The sequence below is a fragment of the Phaethon aethereus genome (genome assembly GCF_964289735.1).
Source record: "Phaethon aethereus genome assembly, chromosome: 2".
Classification (NCBI taxonomy): Eukaryota; Metazoa; Chordata; class Aves; order Phaethontiformes; family Phaethontidae; genus Phaethon; species Phaethon aethereus.
This window is the reverse complement of record NC_138582.1, coordinates 4,916,599-4,938,708: the sequence shown is the minus strand read 5'-3', so window position 1 is coordinate 4,938,708 and position 22,110 is coordinate 4,916,599. Positions and strand designations below refer to the sequence as shown.

The 22,110-nt window shown below is 42.6% G+C and overlaps 1 protein-coding gene across 1 annotated transcript in view; it reads right to left on the bottom strand.

The window, feature by feature from the left end:
* The window catches only part of AGO2 (argonaute RISC catalytic component 2), a 55,474-nt gene extending 34,936 nt beyond the window's left edge, over positions 1-20,538 (bottom strand). Inside the window, exon 1 of the mRNA XM_081996825.1 lies at positions 19,807-20,538. Coding sequence (XP_081852951.1) covers positions 19,807-19,837 — 31 coding nt within the window. The 5' untranslated portion in view covers positions 19,838-20,538. The remainder of the gene's footprint in view (positions 1-19,806) is intronic.
* Between the last annotated feature and the right edge of the window lie 1,572 nt (positions 20,539-22,110).

Genomic DNA, 22,110 nt, shown 5'->3' with positions numbered 1-22,110 from the left:
CTAAACTGCATTTGCCTGGTGTACCACCACCTTATAACAGCAGCTCTTGGCCGTCCAGTGACCCATCAGTATGTGCGTGCCCATCTCAGTCGTTTATGGCTGATCATGTCCCAGTTCACTATTAGCTCCCAGCTATGTGTTCTTTAATACATTTATTTTTTTAACCTATATCTATTACCCTACTTGCTTTCTGGATGATGCTCTGGTCCTCCTTTTCTGACAAGGTCTCCTATGACCCATGATGAAGTTACTGTATTTATCCCTAACATTTATGCAAAGATTGTTAATGAAATAATAAACAAGATCATTCCCAACCTCAGTAGCATCACTTCCCCACTTTACCCTTCAACACTCCCTGTGGCCAGTTTCCCACTCATCAGCATTTCCTTTCTTATATCTACCATTGTACTAACCTGACTTTCAGCACCAATTACCATATACCAGATATTTAATCAGAATCCAGATAGTTTGGTTTGACATTGGGAATATGATATTAGTTATTTTTTTTATTTATTTATTTAAATCTTGGCTTTTCTTGTTTGTTTTGCGTTTGGGAAGCTTGTTTCAGATATTGCCTTCCAAATACGTCAAAAGGGTGTATGCCTCAGAATGTCACATTACAGAAGTTCAATTTGTGCTTTTTTCCCTCCCTTTTATAAACATTGCTGTTAAAGGCTGTGATTCTCCAACACTAACTTGATCGATATGTTAAAGATGCTTGTTGCTAGAGACTTTCATTTCCATGACCTAACACTTCAGGTTTCTGTGATAACAGATTGTTCTGCCTCCACAATTTAAGCACACACTTCCAGTTTTGCCTTCAGTGGAAAGACAGCAATTCTCATTTGAATATTATTACTATTTATCCATCTTGCCTTTGCAGCGTCAACACCTGTACTGAGAAATGAAGCAAAGTATCTTCTTAGTTTTCACACAATAGCTCTAGACTCTTTTACGTAAACCCAGGCCTCACTGCAAGCAGCCTGTCTGCCTCTGCATCTAACCTTTCCTATTTACATCCCTGAAGGCACGTTGAAATACTTTGCTGACTCTAATTCCTCTCAAGCTTTGGCAATTTTTTTTTTTTTTTTTTTTTTAATTCCTGTGCATCTCAACTTCTGAGACATGGATTTGACACCTCTTCCCAATGCTTACAGGACCTCTGCTTACTTCAAATGTATTTTTCTGAAGGTGATTAACTCACTCAGGTGGCCCCCACAGCCACCTTCTCCCCTTGCTTGGTATGACAAACTCACAAAGTTTCTCTGTCATTAATTAGAAAAAATCCTCTGCCGTGAATATGACAACTAACAAAGTTATTTATAGCTTTATCACTACAGATGGAAAGTAACATAAAAAATACACCTGCAAATATTTATACTTGCAATATGACAAAGGTTTCTCTTATCCACCTCCAAATCAGATCAGGAGGATGTGCACCGAGCATCTGCCTCTACTCCACCAGAATCTTGTTTACCATCATTTTCCCTGAAGAAATCTGGCTCCCACCTATAATTTCAGACATTGTTGTTTAATGCTTTACAGCTCAGCACTGCACGTATTTTTATTTCCATCTTTATGTAACAGAACATTCCTATTTGAAAACCATGCCCTAGTAATGATTGTCATTCTGTGAGTTTTTGGTGTCCTTCCATGATCCCCATAGCACCACCCATTCAAAAATATTTTAGTTTTCTGCCAGGGCTCCTGGCGTTTATATTTATTATTTTGTTTATTGTTTCTTGTTATCCACACTCTGCACTCCAGCTGCATTATGTATTGCCTTTACCACAACTACCTGATCAACTATTACCTCATCAATATTAAGCACTTCCCTTCTCTTTGCTGTCTATGTTTATGCCTTCTAACATTTCTGTATCTACTGCCACATCCTAATTCCCGTGCCCTTCCTTTTTCTGTGCCAGATTTGGTACGTCACAACTAGTTTTCAGAAATACCAAAAAAACCCCAGCCAACCCATAAGTACAAAAGCTAGCATCATGGAGAGGGGGAAACCCCTCCCAAGCTATTTGTGCTGCAAAATTAAGTAATTTTGTAATTAAGTAATGCATCCTCCTCCCACTGTATTAAAATGGGATCATTTACCACTTCTCACAGGGGCATAACAAAGCCGTATCTATAAGCGTTCAAGGATCAACACAATCACATGTTGCTGAGCAACATCATTACATTCCTCCACAGGAGTTTTAGTGACAAACAGTAAATAAAAGCAAGGGCATATATTCAGTTTTGAGAATGACATGAAATGCTGAGAGCAGTACAGACTCCTGGGGAAAAGACGTGATCACAGAGCTTTACAGCTTACACACCTGATGGAGAAAAAAATAACAGAACGAAGCTGCTCAGAAAGCAGGACTACTACCATCCTGTATTTTCATTTTAAACATTCTTTTCAATGTTTTTTTTAACGATCCAATAAAAGAAATTAAAAAAAGGAAGCTATTTCTGGCTCAACTCCCTTGGCAAACTTATTTAGGGCAGGGTGTTGCTTCAAGGAGATAAGTACTGTTTATTAAACAGCAGCACTGACCCGATAAGCAGTCAACCTATATTTCTGCTGCATAAAAGATACGTATGCCTGAACTACAGAACTGAAGGATGTGAACTGAACTTCAAGGGGAAAAACTAAATATTACAACCATCGATCTGAATTCACTTTTTGGACTACTGCCTCAAATTAAGAATGCAAAAACTACCTGTGTAAAATCCGTTACACCAACCAGCTGTGAAGCATAGTGTCACAAAATACTGAATTTGGTGCTGATGAGAGGACAGAGCCTTATTATTCTTCTCTATCAAAGAAAAAAAACATAAGCCTCAATCATAAAACACAATTGCTACGTCCAAAGTGATTCAGCTGCCCCAACTCCTTGTTCAAGCACTCCTGCATAATTCCCATCACTCGCTCCCTTTTAAATGTGACAGAAGCCATAAAGATAGCAGAACGCTTTTCTTAGTGGGAAGGTTCCTACTAGGGAGGTTTTGCAGCATGGCAAAGTGTGTTACAGAGGATACCGCCGGACACTGGAGCTCGAGGTGACGCCCTGCCCGAGGAAACCTGCCAGAATTCCTACCCCAACACGTGGTATTTGCTCCACTCCTGTTTTTCAGAAACTCCTTTGTGAACACTGATGCTGCTTTTGGAAAGACAGTATTTCAAAGTGTTGGAAAATCTACATGCATACCTGATTTTACTTTTAAAGTGTTGTCAAGGGAAGAATGAATTAGAAGAAGGATGAAAGACTAATAAACTGGAGCATCTGTGTGATAAGTATCAGAAGCTCCTCACTCATTTGATAATAGGAATGAGAACGTTTCAGCCTTGATATGATGATTGAGACCATCAAGAACCCCATTTTAAAGGTGTGAAGTAAGGTAAGCTGGGTATCAAATAATGAGGTGCCAGTATACTGTCTTTAGGCTTATTTTTATCATGAAAAAACAGACTTCCTATTATAATTCATCCAATTTACACAGACAAAACGTTCATAGTTATCAATGTTAAGAACTGTAATTTCTAAAATAAAAAGAAATCTGGAAGACGACAGATATTAGAAAAATAACATTCTTGCAGCAGTTTTCCAAAATAAAAATAAACATCAAGCAATATTACTCTGTCAAAAGAGAGCATCAGGGAAAAGCGGGTGGTAGAGGAACTCTGCGCAATCCCAGAAATGCTGCTTTAGTACAAACAGAGTTTTGCAAATTGAAAACACGACTGCAAACACACGGCTGGCTGCGTGCGTGCTCCTACTCCAGCACGTTATTGTGGATCAAAACTAGAGATAAGAGAGTGACTCAAGGAGTCAGTTGGCCAAGAAACTCCTAGTATATAAAAGGTGTGAATGAGTTGCACTTTTGAATGAGCATGGCCCAGCAGTTGTGCAATTACACAATCCATGCAATTGTGTAATGATGATTTTTCAGGACCGTTTATAACCATTTCCCAGACTTGGAGCATTCATTTCTTTTGTTCTTCATTGTTCATCATTTTTTAAAGTTGAACTGCTGGTCTGCTCAGCACCCTGGAAGCGCTACCAGTCAGCACTAAGCTTGTACGTTGAAGTTTTTTTAGCAAAGAATTATGCAATTCTAATGTGCAGTCAGAGGCCTAATGAGTTACTAAATAAGAAGGGGCCAAGCTAGTTGCATCTAAGGGCTTGTCGACACAGGAAAACGTCTGAGCGTAATTATACTACTGTAATTATATCAGTAAGTTTCCTTGTGTGGCAAGTCCCAACGCATATTTAATAATCAGGTGATGTTTTCACAACTCAAAGCATGTTTTAGCATTGGGCTAATGCAACCTACATTTGTGGACAGGAAGCTTCTCTAAAACCATTTTTCTAAAAATATAGCCTCTAAATGAAACTAAAGTGAAGGAAGGAAGCCTTATTTGGATGCTTCACTTTCAGTTAAGGTTTCTAATATCAGGCAACAGGGTAGCTCTTCCGGATCATCACTATGGGTGTTTCAGATATCGCTGTGCAATACAGATGCACTTTTCAAAGTATTTTACATACAGTGATTACTTGATACCCAAATATTTAATAAAAGGCCGAATTTCATGCTAGTATAGAGAATTTCAATTCAATATGTAATTTGATTCTCCTGCAGCACTTGATTTCATCTACCTTGCTTGCCAACGCCAGCCTTGCAGACAGCATGCACTATACCACCATTCTGCATATTCTTTGCTGCCTCCAGTTTAGTTACAGATTCCATCACAGAGATGCAGAGAGGAGGCATGACTCCTTGGAAAAAAAAGGGGGTTTAATAACTTGTCCTCAACTAGTCATCAGCTGTTTTGCCTCCAAAACTGCAGGAAACAAAAAAATGGCAAACATGTTGATCACCATCAGGTTAAAAAGAACCAAGATTGGCAAAGGAATAGACACATCTGCTTGAAAAGGCTTTCCAGCAGCGGCCGCAGAGGTGCCAAGTATCATGAACACAGAATAACATAGGTTGGAAGGTTGCCTTGTCTAGTCAACTTTTTAGTATCTTCAAGGACAGAGTTTCCACAACATCTCTTACAACCTGTTCCAGTGTTTGATCACCCCCAAGGTAAAATAAACTTACTTTACACCCAAATGCAGTTTCCTGTGTTCCAGCTTCTGTCCACTGCCTCCTGCCACAAGTCTGGCTCCATCTTCTCCACAGCCTTCCCTGAGGAAGTTGTAGGCAGCTGGAAGATCACCCTTCAGCCTTCTCTTCTTAAGGTTGAATAACCTGATTCTCTCAGCCTCTCCTGGTATGTCATGGGGGTTGGACTAGATGAAGGTCCTTCCAGCCCAAACTATTTTACAATTCTGTCATGGTCTCCTTCCCCTAGCCACCTTGGTCATTCGTCACTGGGCTTGCAAATGGGTAATGTCCCCTTTTGGAAATGCAAGTGCAGTTTGAAGGGGGGGAATGGGAGACGTGGAGAGGGGACACCCCACGACAGGGAAAACAGGGTTTCCACAAAAAGCTATTAGAATACCAGTGACAGAGGGAATCCAGAAAGGATGTGGAAAACATCTACTATAAATCCTTGACAGGATCTGCACAGACTTTTTATTTATTTTTATTTACATATATATATGGTCAGAGCAAGAAGAGGAATAAAGGGAGCTCAGCCTTTTCCTTTTAGGATCCAAGTGAAAAAAATTTTGGACTATCTTCAAGTTCTCTTACAGTCTGGGTTATACAGAGAAGTTTAACTTTCGCACAGGCTTTCTGTTAAGAACCGTTAGGGAAAGATAGGAAAAAGGCTGGCGGTGTTTTCTACCAGATAAGGAAAACTCAAAGCTGCAGTTCACAATCCCTTGATATTAGAGGTAGAGAAATCTATATGGAACCTGTACGTCTGTCTCTGCAACTCATTAAGCACATTTTAGAGTATGGAAACTAAAAGTTCTTCAGTCAAGCTACAGATGGATTAGATGATGCACAACAAACAGAGGTAACAGACTTAGAATCACAGAATAGTTTGGGTTGAAAGGGACCTTTAAAGGTCATCTAGTCCAACTTCCCTCAACATCTTCAACCAGAGCAGGTTGCTCAGAGCCCCGTCCAACCTGACCTGGAACGTTGCCAGGGGTGGGGCATCCACCACCTCTCTGGGCAACCTGGGCCAGGGTTTCACCACCCTCATTGTCAAACATTTCTTCCTTAGATCTAGCCAAAATCTACACTCTTTTAGTTTAAAACCATTACCCCTTGTCCTTTCGCAACAGGCCCTACTAAAAAGTCTGTCCCTACCTTTCACATAAACCCCCTTTAAGTACTCGGCAGGCTGCAACAAGGCCTCCCCAGAGCCTTCTCTTCTCCAGGCTGAACAACACCAACTCTCTCAGCCTGTCCTCGCAGCAGAGCTGTTCCATCCCTCTGACATTTCTGTGACCTCCTCTGGACCCGCTCCAAAAGGTCCATGTCTCTCCTGTGCTGAGGGCTCCAGAGCTGGATGCAGCACTGCAGGTGGGGTCTTACCGAAGTGGAGTAGAGGGGCAGAATCCCCTCCCTCGCCCTGCTGGCCACGCTGCTTTGGGTGCAGCCCAGGACACTGTTGGCCTTCTGGGCTGTGGGCGCACATTGCCGGCTCATGTCCAGCTCTTCATCTACCAGGACCCCAAGCCCTTCTCGGCAGAGTTGCTCTCCATCCCTTCATCCCCCAGTCTGTACTGATACTGGGGATTGCCCCGACCCAGGTGCCCTTGGCCTTGCACTTCGCCTTGCTGAACCTCAATGAGGTTCACACGGGCCCATTCCTTGAGCATTGTCCAGGTCCCCCTGGATGGCATCCTGTCCCTCAGGCGAGTCAGCTGCACCACTCAGCTTGGTGTCGTCTGCAGCTTGCTGAGGGTGCACTCGATCCCACTGTCTATGGCATTGATGAAGATATTAAAGAGTACTGGTGCCAGTACGGACTCCTGAGAGACACCACTCATCAGCAATCTCCATCTGGACATTGAGCCGTTGACCACTACCCTCTGGATGTGACCACCCAACCAATTCCTCATCCACTCCACAGTGTCCACCCATCAAATCTGTATCTCTCCAAGACTTAATCTATTATCCTCAAGAATTCAACAAACCACGAGGAAAGTGCTGGAGGTAAGCAGAAGAAGAGATGATGCAATCAGAACTTCATTTGAATCTAATATATTTACAGCATTATCTTGATAAATATCAACTATCGAAGGGTCTTTACTAGCATGCAATTGCCAGATTTTATGAGGTTTTCTGCACCTTCTAGAAAAACAGTACGTTCTAGCGCAACATGGCAAATAACCTCATAAGCATCTGGAAGATTAGAAACAGGTAAAGAGCCAAAAACGGAAAAACAGTTCTTAGCTTTTTCATACAAATAAAGTACATCTAAGACTACTTGGAACTCCTTTAACCACTTGCTGTCTAACACACTTTCTAACAGCATGTTGTGTATGTCGAGGTGGGCTATCAGAGCTAGGGCTGCTTTGGTACCGACGAGCAAAAACGAAGGAGCTGTCCTCATATTTGGTCATATTTTAAACCCCACCTATGACTACTGAGAAGTTTAGGGATCCCACTCTGCCAGATTGCTTCTAATTTCTTTGCATTGTAGTACAAAATCAAAAACCTTAACAATGAGTCAAAGTGTTAGATGCCTGCCTTCAAACCTAGAATCTCATTATGTTCAGCAGACCTAATCTAGACATTATTTTTATGCAATAATTGTCACACTGCAAAAGAATTCAAGCAACATTAATTCCCAAGTCAAACCCTTTTACCTAGTGAAAGATGTCCCTGCCCATGGCAGGGAGGGTTGGACTACATGATATTTAAAGGCCCCTTTCAACCCAAACCATTCTATGATTATTTTTTTCTGGATTACAGAATCGGTTACAGGTCTATAGCTGCCTTGGTATGCTGGTTACTTTTTGACCCCTGTAAGACAGGGACGTGGTAATTTCTGGCATTGTGAAGAGATACGGTCCACAGAGACCAGAATCACTCCCAGACTTTAATGGTGTGAGTGGGTGTTGCAGTCAGAGATGAAAGGGAGAAACAAGACATCAGTCCCACTTGCTTTGTAAGTTATGACGATGTTTCAAATAAGAGTACGTGAAAGACTACAAGAACAAAATGCCAGAGAACCAAAGAGGAAGAGATCTATGCTCCAGCAGAAAGCAACAGGCAAGAAACAAAGAATGGTTCTTTCTAGCCCACAGGCTTCTTCTGGACAATGTCAACTAGCAAAAGACACCAAGTGTTAGTAATCTTTTTTCTTTTTCCCCCTCCCACATTCTCCTTCAAGCCTAGACCTTTGAAGTTATCCTCCAAATTTTCAAATACTAACAAGCTGGTTCTCACCACTCTACTGGCCACCTGCAAGTGGGGCAAGTGGCAGAAGAGCACCATCAGACCACACAAGGAACGTACAGAGCATAAAACATCTATCCTTACTGTTAATAAGCCAGTTGGCTTAACCAATCCCTGTACACAAAATTGTACAAAATACTCCTGAAAACCTTCTTAAGGGATGCAGAGAAATGCTTTTAATTATGAAGTGCAATGTTGAATTAGGTCATCCAAATCGTGGATTTTTCATCCAAACAATGGCAGGGATGCTTATGGTTTACCCACAAATCAGCAACCCTTAAATGTAGTTTGAATTCACAAAGTAACACCATCTTCAGGCAAACCTCTGCTCGATGAAGGGGGAAATGGAGAACATTCTTAGTGCTATACATCACACTTGACTGTAATGACTCATTCACTTTTTCATACCTCAGAAAATGATGCTGAACTAATTCCAGATGCTTTTTCTAACCATTTAAAATAAAGAATGTAATAGTATTTTCTGCATTCATAAAGAGCAATGCCTTCATTCAGTATAATCCCTGTTCTTTGCCACTCCAAAAGGCCTGTGTAGTGAATATACACATCTTCTACGAGGGGAATAAACACCCACTAGCATCTATACCTCCCTTCATGCTGCTTCTTCCCTATAGAAGGCAAGACTAGAAAATCTGTATTCTTCATCCCACATTAACATTTCCTTACCCCTTGTTTGCTGAAATATTGCATTTAGGTTAGCAAAGCAATGTGGCTCCCCCTTCTTCTGTATTAGCTGGCCATATAGGTATGTATGAAACAACATAGGCCACAATCCATTTATAATTTTAAGTCACTAGTAGCCTGGTAAAGTGCAATTTATCCATCATTACTGACTCTTCCAATGATATTTACTTCAATGTACAGACTGAAGTTTCCATCAAACTACTTGGTGCTAATATCAGATGAACAAGCACGTGCATTTAGTCCCAAGGAGAGCTCAGTCACTGCAGATAGCACCAGGCACAGAACTGAGCTCAGCGAGGGGTACTTCACCGCAAACCGCCCCACATTAAGTACTTCCACACCTTTGCACACACAACCGACCGTCAAACAACACCATTAGTACTGTACACCTCACTATGACACTCCATTACCTCTATGACTCAAGATCTCGGTATTTCATAATTTTTTTTTTCCCCTTAGAAATAGTAAGGACGGGTCTCTATTACAGTTCACGAGCAGACACTGCATAGATTAAGTCACCTGAACCACAGTTGTAGTTCTCAGCACAATGTTGCCACCAACCTTTCTACCAGCACCTTTTCCTTCTCCTCCTTCTCCTTCCAGATCCCTTGCTATTACATCCCATGCCTCTCCTCTGGCCTTCTATATTATTAGAGACATTAGTGTCTACATGCACACAAGCTCCACTAAGCTTAACGAGCTCTAATGGCTTGGGCTTTACCCTGTTGCCGCTGGCACTTCTTTCTAGTGTGCTGTGCCTCATCAGCTGGAAACTGGTGCCACATAGGCCCCAGATCCCCATTCCCTCTGGTATTCACATTGTATACAATTTAATGAAACACAGAAATAATTTGTCCTTGGCTTATTAAAGAAATAAGCTAGGATGGTCGTATTTTGCGCTGTACCTTTGCAAGCACATTCATAGTCCCACAGACTTTGCCTAGCAGTATTTTTGTGTAAAATCTAAAAATAAAAATTTTAAGTTCTCTCATACCTAAAATATTTTTTGATTTACAAAACTCAACTGTTGGAGCTGTAACTAAGCAGCAGCCATGCCTTCCTTGAAAAAGAAATCTTTCCCCAAACCCACACTGGATTAATCTACAAAAACATGAACACTCCTGTGGCTTAGTTTCAAAATAGAGAAGTCACAGTTAGGAGCTGAGGTTATGCTTTATTTTATCGGTTTAGATAGTGAGAGCAGCTGTAGGAGCATCTTTAACATGCAAGAGATCCAATAGTATCTAATGCGGTTTCAAGAGACAGGGCTGTGGTTTTCATCATGGCTGTAAAGAAGGGTAAAATGCAGGTTCAAAATAATGGAGTAACTGAGATATGACAAGAGTGTAGGCTTTCAGAAGAGCTCCCCTATGAGAATATTTTTTCCTATTATGTAGTAGCATGTTTTTCCCTCCACCTGCTTCTTGTAAGCAACTTAAGTTCTCATATTAAGTTGATACAAACCAAAACTCAGCTGCGGCAATGTGCCACCCCAGTCATGATGGCAACAACATGGGAGGAGACCACAAACGATGGCATCTTACCCTAGGGGCACCCAAATGACCAGAGATTTTTTTGTCTGGAAATAATTAATTTTCTCCTGCAGTGTCACTATTAAAACTTTACTCCATGTGGCATCTAGTCCTGTAGATTTCCTGTGCATTATTTTACGGATTCTGTGAAAGGTAAATTAAAAAAAAAAAGGCACATGCAAGTTTCCTACAGAGAGGTCTATACCTCCATTGAAATTTTACATTAAAGGGGATTTGCAAGTCAGAAACAATTAGGAAAAAAAAAAAATTACCACTGCTGTATTCTAATCACACAACAAGACCCAAACAATAAAGGTCTACTTCCTTGCCTGGTGGGCAGTTTCCTCCTTCTGAATGAAGCTTTCGCTTTTTAAACAACACACCCTTATGCAAATATTCTGAATCTGTAAGAATTATTCCTAAGCATTCCCTCATTAAACACTGAAGCTCTTCCCAGAAAGAAACATACTGGTTCACAGCGACGTTCATTCCTCTGTATTGTCATTCTCTACCTGAACTTGGGTCTCTTTTTTTTTTTCTCCCCTGTGGTTTGGAGGGTTGGTGGTTTTTTGGGTTTTCTTTTTAAATCTATGTCTCTCATGAGCTTTCTCATATGAAATATTCAAGTCAGAAGAGCTGAAGTTGACATGTACTACTGCTGAGAAACCTTGTATTTCACCAGCAGTTAAAAAGTGCAAACAAGAAAACCCCTGCTCTCCCGACATCCTCAGACTTGTCCTCCACATGGAAGCAAACAAAGATTTCAAAAATGATGGAGGAGTATGATGGGGCAAGAGAGCACAACCAGAGGGATTGATTAAAAAAAAACAAAAACCAAAAAACATTAGAAAGGGAGCATTCACTGCAAACCACAAGCTGTATGAAAGGACAATGAAATAAGTTCATTATCAAAGGAAAAGCAAAGCCAAGAACACAGAAACATTTAGATAGGAATTTACCCTCCATATGAATAGGCGCCTGCCCTTTTATAGTAAACACTTGCTAAACGAGTTTCAGAAGGTATATAACGAGGCCCCAGTAATAATTATGTTTTAAAGCCTTGTTCATCTACATGACAAGTTTAACTTCAAACAATTTTTAGATTGATCTAGCTAAGCCAGTGAAACCTCCCCTCTTGGGAATTCTTCTAAAATTGGCTTATTTAAAATAAATCAAAACTAGCACATCCACACACTTCCTACTACTAAATTAAAATTTAAATTTCATTATTTTCTCACATTAATAAGCTCTAACATAATTTTCATGACCAAACTAAGAATACAAAAAAAGCACCACTACGACAAAAAGTTCTAAAGATCCAATCTGTGGTATTAGCAGCTCAAACAGAGCCACCCAGGGTATCCAACAGTGCCTGCTAAGTCAGCTCCTCATCTGACCAGAAGAAAGTTACCTTTTTTTCTCTAGACTACATAAAAAAAAATCATCAGTTTGATTCCCTATATGCAAATCTGCACTGTAAAACCAACATAGCTTCAAAAGCATATTTTCAAGCTCCTCCAGATGACATGCTAAAATTAGTTTATTCTTCAAAAGACTGGAGACTTGATTTTTGCTCTGCAGACCCCTTGTTTCAGTCACACCCCAATACAGGCTTGAAGTGACATAATGAGACAAAAAATTCACATACTGTTTAAACACAGTGTCTTCAGACTTACAGATATTTTATGGAATTATGTGTTAAGAGATTTAACTCTTCACACAGGTGAAAGAGTTAACATCTAGCATATTCTCCTTGTTCTGATTTATAAAGCAAGGGAATGTAATCAGGTTGCTGCCAGAAGAGCTGTTAGGAAAGATACGTGGAGCCCAAAACAGTGCAGATGTATGTAGTTATTCTGTACCTCTGAAAAGTTAAATATTTTAACACTTCTCTCACAGACCTTCATGACTACAGAGCTGTCACCGCACATATTAACGCTGGCACCCAGGTCTTAACATCTTCACTTCAGGCCATAATAAGCTCACATACAACTTAGGCTGGTATGAGATAGATCTAGCACTGAAAGAGAAATCCTGCCTTCACGCAGCTGTTCAGTCTATGATCCCAAAACTAGTGATATCCTGAGCGTTCCTGCAGAGAAGCAAAGCCGCTAAAACTAACTAGGAGGGGGCACAAGGGCAAGGAATGAAAAGGACTTGGTTTTAGTTGGGATCGGTCTGCCCAACAGTGCACAAGGCAGCCTCCCACACTAACGCCTGCATGACCATTTCTTTCTGCAGCAGGGCTAGATTAGGGTAGTTTAAGATGAATGTAAAACTACACATAGACAGCTTTTAAATCTACTTTTGGCAAGAAAGAGTTTTGTTTTTCAGTTGCCTGTTTAATGAAGGTCGAATGAAGACTAAAACCTGCAACAAAAACAAGACACAACTGAGCAGCACTGGCAAAAAATAGAAGACGACAAATTACAACAGGAGAGAATGAACTACTGTCACCACGTCTGTGATTTTAAAAAAAAAAAAAAAAAAAAAAAATCTGTTTCACAACCCAAACACAAACAAAATTTGGCAGCACTGTGGACAGCTCAATGAGAACTGAATTCAAAAGGCAACACTGATGGCAGCAAGAGAGAAAAACATCAAAGCAAGATTTGGACTGACTGGATTATGTCATTATCAACAGTACCTCCCCATCTAAATCAACAGTCCACTTCTACATTAGCTGCGTCCAGTTTTGTGAAGTCATACAGTTTAAAAAATAAAAAAACCCCAAAACTTTTCTTTCTAGAAAGCCTGGTCACCGGGTACCACATGGCTCCACAGCTACAGCAAAGCAATAGGGATATTTAGGATAAATATTTTTCCTTAATACAAAATGCAAAGAGGAACTAGACACAGATGAAATAACACCCAGACTAAAATTTTTTATTTAAAAGCACTAAGTTTACTCTGAAAAGAGAATAGTAAAAGCAAAACAAATTAAAATGGAGAAGTTAAAGTGAATTGTGCTATCATACAGCACTCACTAAACACAGTGAAAGATCACAGAATCACTAAGGTTGGAAAGGACCTTTAAGATCATCAAGTCCCACCATCAACCCAACACCACCATGCCCACTAAACCATATCCCAAAATGCCAGATCCACACATTTTTTGAATACTTCCAATGATGGTGACTCCACCACCTCCCTGGGCAGCCTGTTCCAACGTTTGACCACTCTCTCCATAAAGAAACTTTTCCCTAATATCTAATCTAAACCTCCCCTGGTGCAACTTGAGGCCATTTCCTCTCATCCTATTGCTAGTTCCTTGGGAGAAGGGACCAACACCCATCTCACCACAACCCCCTTTCAGGTAGTTGTAGAGAGCGATACGGTCTCCCCCCAGCCTCCTCTTCTCCAGACTGAACAACCCCAGTTCCCACAGCCGCTCCTCATAAGACTTGTGCTCCAGACCCCTCACCAGCTTCGTTGCCCTTCTTTGGACATGCTACCAAGATACCACCTATGAAAACGGTCATGAGCATACAAAAACATGGGCATAACCTCCATCTGAGGGTTATAAAAACACCTCCTGGACAGTACTAAAAAGTCTCTTTGAAGCGCTGCATCTTAGAAATGGCTACCAAAGAGAACGGTGTACTAATGAATTACAAGACATGAGATACACCATGCAAGTCTGGTCTATTCTGGGGATGATGCTATTCAGGTCTATCTTTTACTTTTCCCAATTTTGACAGCATAAAACATGTAAGAAAATGTTTAAGTTCAGCTTTAGTATTACAATAAATGTGAACAAAAAAACCCCCTTGCACTGAGTTGTAAAGTGCTGCACTTCCCTAGTCGACAGAATAAGAGATACTTTACCTTCTAGTGGGCTGCTTTATGTGTACATCAGAAAGGATGCAGGATCCTAAAGCAAATTAACTGGACAATGCATGGAACAGCTCCCTACCCACAGCTACTACAGTTAAAACTACGTAATATTTTCCACCAGCGATTTTTTTCTAGTTTGTAACTTACCAAAAATAAGATACTGGAGGTTGACTTTTCTTAATTTTCAAATTTAATAATATTCTCTGGTAGTCTGAGTATTAGAAATTCTGTCACTAAAAATATGACCAAGTATTCCACTAAAACTTGAAATAAGGGAGGCAACACACAACAAAATTTTGACAAGTCTTACAAGTTTTGTAAAGCTATTGTCAGCACATGCTTAGCCGACATGAACAAGACTTTCATTAGGCATGTAAAGTTCCTAATTAGTTAGAACTGTGTATGTTTGCAAAGCCAGTTCAGGAGTTAGAAGTTTACTGCGTTCATCGACTTGATCCCTGCAATTTCTGGAAGGCCGAAAGTATTTTGAAGGGCTGTTTTCGGAAATGGAAAAATCTTTCCCTCCTATACCATTCAAAGCGGGTAACAGAACAGACCATCATATGATAAGTCTAAGATATATTTTCCCTTACAGACTTAAAGCATTTAACTACCTTTCCCACCCTTCTGTGGAATAGAGGAAGACTGGTGGTGATAGCAGTACAGGAGAGGGTACAAATTGTCAAAGTGCTACTTCCCTGGACGTCAAGAAGGTTTGGCTGTTCCTCTGTACTCTTTCTATCTACAACACACCACTAAGTATATATGAGTACACAATGATTCTGCAAAAATGAAAAATTTCAAGACAAAAGAAAAATAAGAATACAAAATGCCATGTAACTGCAGAGTCAGTACGGGAATCGCTGCTGCAAAAAAATGTTTCACCCTTCGTATAGCAAATAGTATACTGCAATTCAGTAAGGGAAGGGGAAAGTTTGGTTCACACATATGACAACATAAATTACCTTTTAATCAAATTATTACCTCATCTTCAAGCCACCTTCAGACTACACAGCTAGCTAAAGCACCATAATAATATGCAATCTTTTTCTTCCTTAAGAAAATATACTGGCCCTGACAACAATACACTTGAAAAAGTTACACTGCTTTGTAGGTTGTAACATTGTCAAATAAAATATAATTTAAGGAAAAATTCTCACACAAAATGTACAGCTTCAGCTCTCTTCCTTTAAGTTCTCATTTCCTCTTCTACATACAGCAGCTTACAATGAATTTTGACATAATTTACTGTCTAAAATTAAGCCAAAGAAACTGGGCAACTCTGTGATACCAGAAAAGCTAGCACAGTAAAGGCAGGTCCAGATCCATCCCCAAAAGAATACAAAAAGCCTTTCTAAGAGGAGAAGGGCAGATCTTTGGACAGGAGGTACACAAGAGTTCTGGCTGCTACTGGGGCGCGAGCTAAGAGGATGCTGGTGGAGTTAAATTCCACAAGATGAAGATGTTGCCATTTCTACCACCCAAGTAAGGCATGAGCACACCCTTCCCTGCCCCACATTTTAGGACTAGAGTCCTAAAGAAAATCAATGTCCAGCCATTGCATATCTTCAAGAAAATATATGGGAGTTAAAAACAAGTAGACGCACTGAAAAATGACAGGAAAGACTTAAAAGTTTCAACAGTCTATTAAGAATTTGAAAGAGGTAACTTACAACTAAACGACAAGTGAGAAAATAACCTTAGTTTCACTAGTGCGATAGAGGGCTGAAAGTTGTTTCTTGTGCTAGGGAAAAAAAGGTTCTATTTTACATTCAAAGCCATAACCCCCTTCATGAAGACACTCTTTTTCAGACAACTGCTGCTTCAACAAAAAATAAATTAAGACCTTGAGTAGCCGGCAAAAATCAAATATTCTTTCAAAGAATAAAAAGAGAATCTATAGCATGTGAAGTTTAGAATTTATAAATACACAAACACCAAGCAGTGTACGTTAGAGAAGTTTAAGCAAGTTTTAATCAATTCTTGAAACTGAATGATGGTATTTTTGTCACTTTAACATTTTCCTGTCCTTCTGGAAAAATATATACCAAAATGTAGCAGTATCAAACTTTTCTTAAAAAAGAAAAAAAAATTCTCTCATATTTTCAGATTTTTTACTTTTCACAGTTTTTGAAGGCAAAGAAAGTGCACACGTGCAGTGTTTCAGCAAATTCAAGTCAAGAACTCAAACAGTATTTGGGAAAAAGGAACAGGGATCATAGGTTTCTTAAGCATGAAAATGGTGATTTCATGATATCCCACTCTTGTATAAAAAAAAACATCTTACTCCCGATGTAACAGCATGTTTGAACAAAGTTTCCGTGTTCGGCAGCAATTGTTTGAAATTAGTCAGATATGGCCTCCTAACTTGCTTTATACTGTTTCCAGAAAAAGAATTAAGATTAAAATAGCAAACCCTGTGGCAAATTGAGCGATTACATTGGCAGGAGGCCAGCACCACAGGCACCATCAGAACAGGGTTGGCTGCGGTGTCCAGTTTGGTGACGGAAGCTAGAAGAGCAAAGTAGCTTGTACGCATCAGCAACGTTTGGAGAAGCAAACGGCGGCAAGATCTAAGTTATAGGAGATACGAATGGAGCATTTACGCGGTGTCAAGGATGTGCTGACAGACATGTAGAGGCTGGAGTTCTTGTACATTCACAGCAGCTGCGGCTCTGTGAATGGTTGTAAACCACATTCCTTGCTCACTCCTAGGAACAGGATTCCAGCATACATTCATTTTATAGGTATCAGATTAACATATGGAAGGGGACTTTCACTGGCGCTCACAGGCCACATGTAGTCTTACACAAGGCAACTAAGCATCCTGCTGATAGTCCCCATTTCCAGACTTGTTCACAGCGCAGCCACGCTTTCTTAAAAAACTCAAGTACCCTGCCTTACGATGGGGTGTGGAGCAGGAAGCTGTTCGGACTGCTAGAGGGCCACTGTGCTAAGGCTCTCTGTGGATCATTTCACAGGAAGGAAACACAGAGCTTCACGATGTGGACAACAACTCACAGCTCATACCCCAGCGCACACACCGACACTGCTCAGCTCTGCACAGGGGGAAAGGGCTGAGCCACAGAGATAAACTAGGAAGTAAACAAGACAGAAGATGAGCTTGGCTTAAGGGGAGCAGAACAGCAGGATCCCGAGACACACACCAATAACATATAGCAGCCTAGGACTCGGTAAAAATACAGCATTTGTTCTATCAAGGGCCCAAGGTGAAGAGAGGGTTGTTCTGGCAAGGGAAAATACCCTTACCGCACTGAACATGGGTCCCTGATGGGAAAGGACAGCCACCAATGCTGGTGCCATGGAAGTAAAAATCATTCTGAGTGAAAGGAAGAATGACAGATCAGACAGAGAGCAAATGAAGGAATGTAAAGAGACTCCTACATATAAAAACTACTCTCAGCCCATACACTGGCAATATTTTCAATTATTTAGCTCCTTACACACAGCATCAAAAAACATGTATCAATAGGACACGAACATAACAGCCTTAGCAACAACAGGACAATTTGAGCACCATGAATACCTGTAAGCTGAAAGTATACCCACACCTGAACGAGAACCCAACACTAGAAGCCACCAAATGATTAAATCAATAGTTATGCACAGTTACTGGTACTGAAATGTGCAAATTATGTTTATACATGAAACCAAAATCTTGAACATCAGTCTGGATACACACAGATGCAGAGACCTATCTTCCTGGTGTGTCTACTAAAAGCCTTCAAGCACTGTAGAAAGAAAAGCAAGAAAGTAAAAACAAAGGAGCTGTACTCTAAGAAGAAAACAATTATCCAGATTGTCTTTCTTGATCCTTGTCCCTTCAAGAGACTGAAATCAGATAAAAAAAAAATAAGTCAACACCTAACTGTGGATCCTAAGATGTGAATGCGCTTACAGTAGAAGCATTTGTAAGAGCAGCAGTAAAATGCATCTCAGCTACAAGTCCTATATTCCACTACGCTATTCTTTGCTAGATTATCCCCTTAAGGGAAAAGATTCTATGCAATGCTGTTGAGAACAGTAATATAAAATAAAGTTCCACTTATTTTGAAACTTTTCTATAAGAAAACTAGGTTCCAGTCACCCAACCATCATAGTTTCTAAATTAGAAAAGAATCCTTACCACAGAAACAGCACAACACTAGAAAGTCCCATATTAACTGCACAAACTCCCACAGTATTAACCTACCTTTCCCCTAAACAATAATAAACATCCCCGAGCGAGTTGGTAACCTTTCTTCTCTCCACATTCATCTTTCCTTTGCCCCCAGATTTCATTACACGACAGAACCTAAAGTCATCTAATGAAGCCGATAACCTCTCCCAGCCCTACCCAACATCTGGATACGGTTTATCTACATCTAAACAACACAAACTAGCACAGCACAGCCGTTGACAAACGCGCTGTTAGCGAAACACGGCCACGGCAGCCTCAACTTCTGTGCAGACGGGTATCCCAGGCTAGCCCAGGAGGATCTGGGAGGGAGGAAATGGAGACCCCAGTCCATACCGCGCTGCCACCAGGAGGCTGAGTTGGCAGGAACAGCCCAGCGCTGGCCTGAGGAAGGCAGCACGTAGCGCACAGCCATGGGGACACCCCGGGGACGGAGCGGCGGCGGGCCGGGAAGGGGAACGGGGATCTCTGCCGTCTCCCACCGCCCCAGCAGCCGCCGCAGCGGCTACCAGAGCCGCGTGAAGGGACCTCTCGCCCAAGAAGAGGGGAATAGCCCCCCCCTCGCTTCGCCCCTCTCCGCCCGCCCCTCCTTCCCCGCCGCCTCGGGGCTCGCCTCCCCCCACTTCAGGCCGGGGCCAGCCTCCCGCCGCGGCAGAGGGAGGGGAGAGGAGGGCAGGGGAAGGCGACCCTCCCCTAAAAAGGGCCTCCGGACACGCAGGCTCGCTCGCCGCCCTCCCCGAGGTGGCGGCAGCGGGCTGACCCCTCCTTCCCCCGGGAACGCAGCCGGCCGCGGCCTCAGCGGCTCCAGCCAGGCCCGAGGCGGGGCGGGGGGAGACATGGGGGGGCGCGCTCGCGCAGGGTCCGTGTCCGTTCTCCTCCTCGTCTCGCGGCGGGCCGTTGGCCCCTCGCGCCACCCCCCGTCTCGCGGCGCTGGGGCTGTGGAGGGGAGGTGTGGGGGGGAAGAGTTGGCCGCAGAGGGGGCTCGTGCCGCCGCCCGCGCTGACAGCCTGCCTCGTGCGCCAGCGGTCACCCGCCTCAGCTCACCGCACACGCACACACACCGCGCACACGTACAGCCGCCGAACTCAACCCCGCCGCCCCGAGAGAAAGTCGTTCCGGCGGCTCCGGGGAGGCCCCGGAGGAGGGAAACAAAACCGGCCGAAGCCTCACCGGGTCCGGCGGCGGTGGCTCCCGGGTACATGTCTCCGTGTGCGGCGGCGGAGGCGGCGCCTCTCTCCAGGTCCCTACCGCGGCGGCAGCTCGAGGGGAGGGAAGAGGGGGAGGGAGCGAGCCCGAGCCCCGGCTACCCTGTCGGGGAAGGGGGAGGAGGAGGACGAGGAGGAAGGGGTGGAGGGAGGAAAAGAAAAGGGGAAAGGAAAAAAAAAAAAAAAAAAAAAGAAAAGAAAAGAGGGAGGAGGGCCGGGCCGACGCCGGGAAACCAGGTTACTCGGCGGCACTGAGGAGCGGGGAGGTGGGTGGGGAGAAGGGAGGAGCCGCGGAGGTCACGGGGAAGGGGCGCTCCGCCCGCTGCCGCCTCCCCCGCCCTCCTGCCCGCGGCCCGCGGGGCGGGCGGCCCGCCCGAGGGGCCCCGCTCCCCGCAGCCCAGCCGCGCGGTGGGCCCGAGCCGAGATCCGCGCGCACCGCCTCCAGTCCGCCGAGTGGAGCTGACCGGCTTCCTGCCGCCTCCTTCTCCTCCCCCGCACGAATTTCATCTACTGGAACTGAACCGCTCTTCCCCAGCCCTGCCGTCCGTACCCACGCGCGTTGTGCTTTGCTCTTCTTAGAGGCTGCTGCTGTGGCTAACCAGCAGGAGCCTTTCTAGGCCCTGGAGTCACCCACCAAGATGAACCATGGCTTGTTTTTACCAAACCTCTGCCTCAGGCAGGTGCAACATCAACAGTCAAACAAAGTGTGTGCTTGCAGCCAGGACTGCTAGAGACTTGCTCTGTCTTTCAATGAGACCTTGGAAAATGCTAAGTGCCTCTAGCTCTCTACTACCTCTCCTTCAAAGCAATCTGCCTAGTTATGCATGTTTAAAAGGGATGCTGGAATGACATCAATATTGCACACACTGCTTGATCTTGAATGCCCTGTTTACTTGAAAATTAGATTTGATTGTTTCACTTCTTCCTCCTCAACACGCCATGAGACAAAGGCAACGCTGCTGTGAAAACTTCAGATCAGTCACCTCATGGATCTCACACCTTACCACAGCCACTTTTAATTGTATCTATAGCCTCACTGTGGTGTGGCACGTTACTGTCTTGTACAACCAGATAATCTCTGGCTGTACTTATGTAAAGTCTAGTATGGGGGAATACCAACTAGTGATAATGTGAAAGAGGCATAGTATTGGTCAGTATGATGTACTGAGACTCGGGATATCAGTGATGATGATTCCTGCAGGAACTGTCATCCTTTTGTAATCACCTCATTGGTACCTCTTCCTTTCAGGAGAAGAAAGTAGAAAAAAAATCCTAAAAAAAAAGTAGGAAAAAAAATCCTTCTGATGAGGAAGCAAAGAGCAAGTTCATGATGCTTGCTTCCACCAGAAAGTGTTACCTACAGAATTACAGTATAGCAGCTATGATCCATAGTTTCATTCACCTGTTCCATTTTGATGTGTAAGCCTTTAAAAAAAATAATGCAGTTCTCATCCCAGGACAGTCAAGCCCCTTCAAAGTCAACTGAATTCCTTTAGTAAATACTATCTGCCAAAGGACGAGGCAAACATACAGCTTGTATGGTTCATCAAACCATAGGTTCATACCCTCCTTCATCAGTTCATACTTGAAGTGGTATAGAAACATCTCACTGTTCTAAAGTTACATCAACTATATATTTATTTAGTCTTCCCTTTGGATCATACTTGTAGATATTCAAGAGTTGCTATTAACAGCTCAGCTTTCACTTCAAGTGAAACCATTGTCCTGAATGTCCTGAAACCATTGTCACCACTGGAGCTTCCACTGGAGTGATTTTGGATTTGTCTGCATTCCAAGCTCCTCATGTTGCTGGAAACTAAAGATTTACCAGTAACTATAAGCAAACAAAGGAAAAAATCATGGGTCAACTTTAGTTCTAGAGAAAAGCCAAGTAGCTCTAGCAAAATTATAAACAAGGGAGCTGGCAAACGGGTTGCTCTTTTGCTCTCTGTGAGGAGTTGGGTAACATTTTTGCACAACCACCAATAATTTCTGGTTTATGCTATATAACCTTACTAGAGGCTGAAAACGGGGAGGGTAGGAGATAATCCCCCAAACTAAGGGCCAGAAGAGAGTTATCTGAGGCAAATTTGGCCTTTCTCCTTTATTAGATAGTACTAAATGCTGAGGTGGCAGGGGGAAAGCATGCAGTCCCTGTATCGACATCTAATTTTTTGGATACTATATTTAAATAAATCTCTTCATTCTGACTAGGAAGATAACTCCCACTAACATTATGCATACTATCATGCTTGTTCTGAAAGCAAGA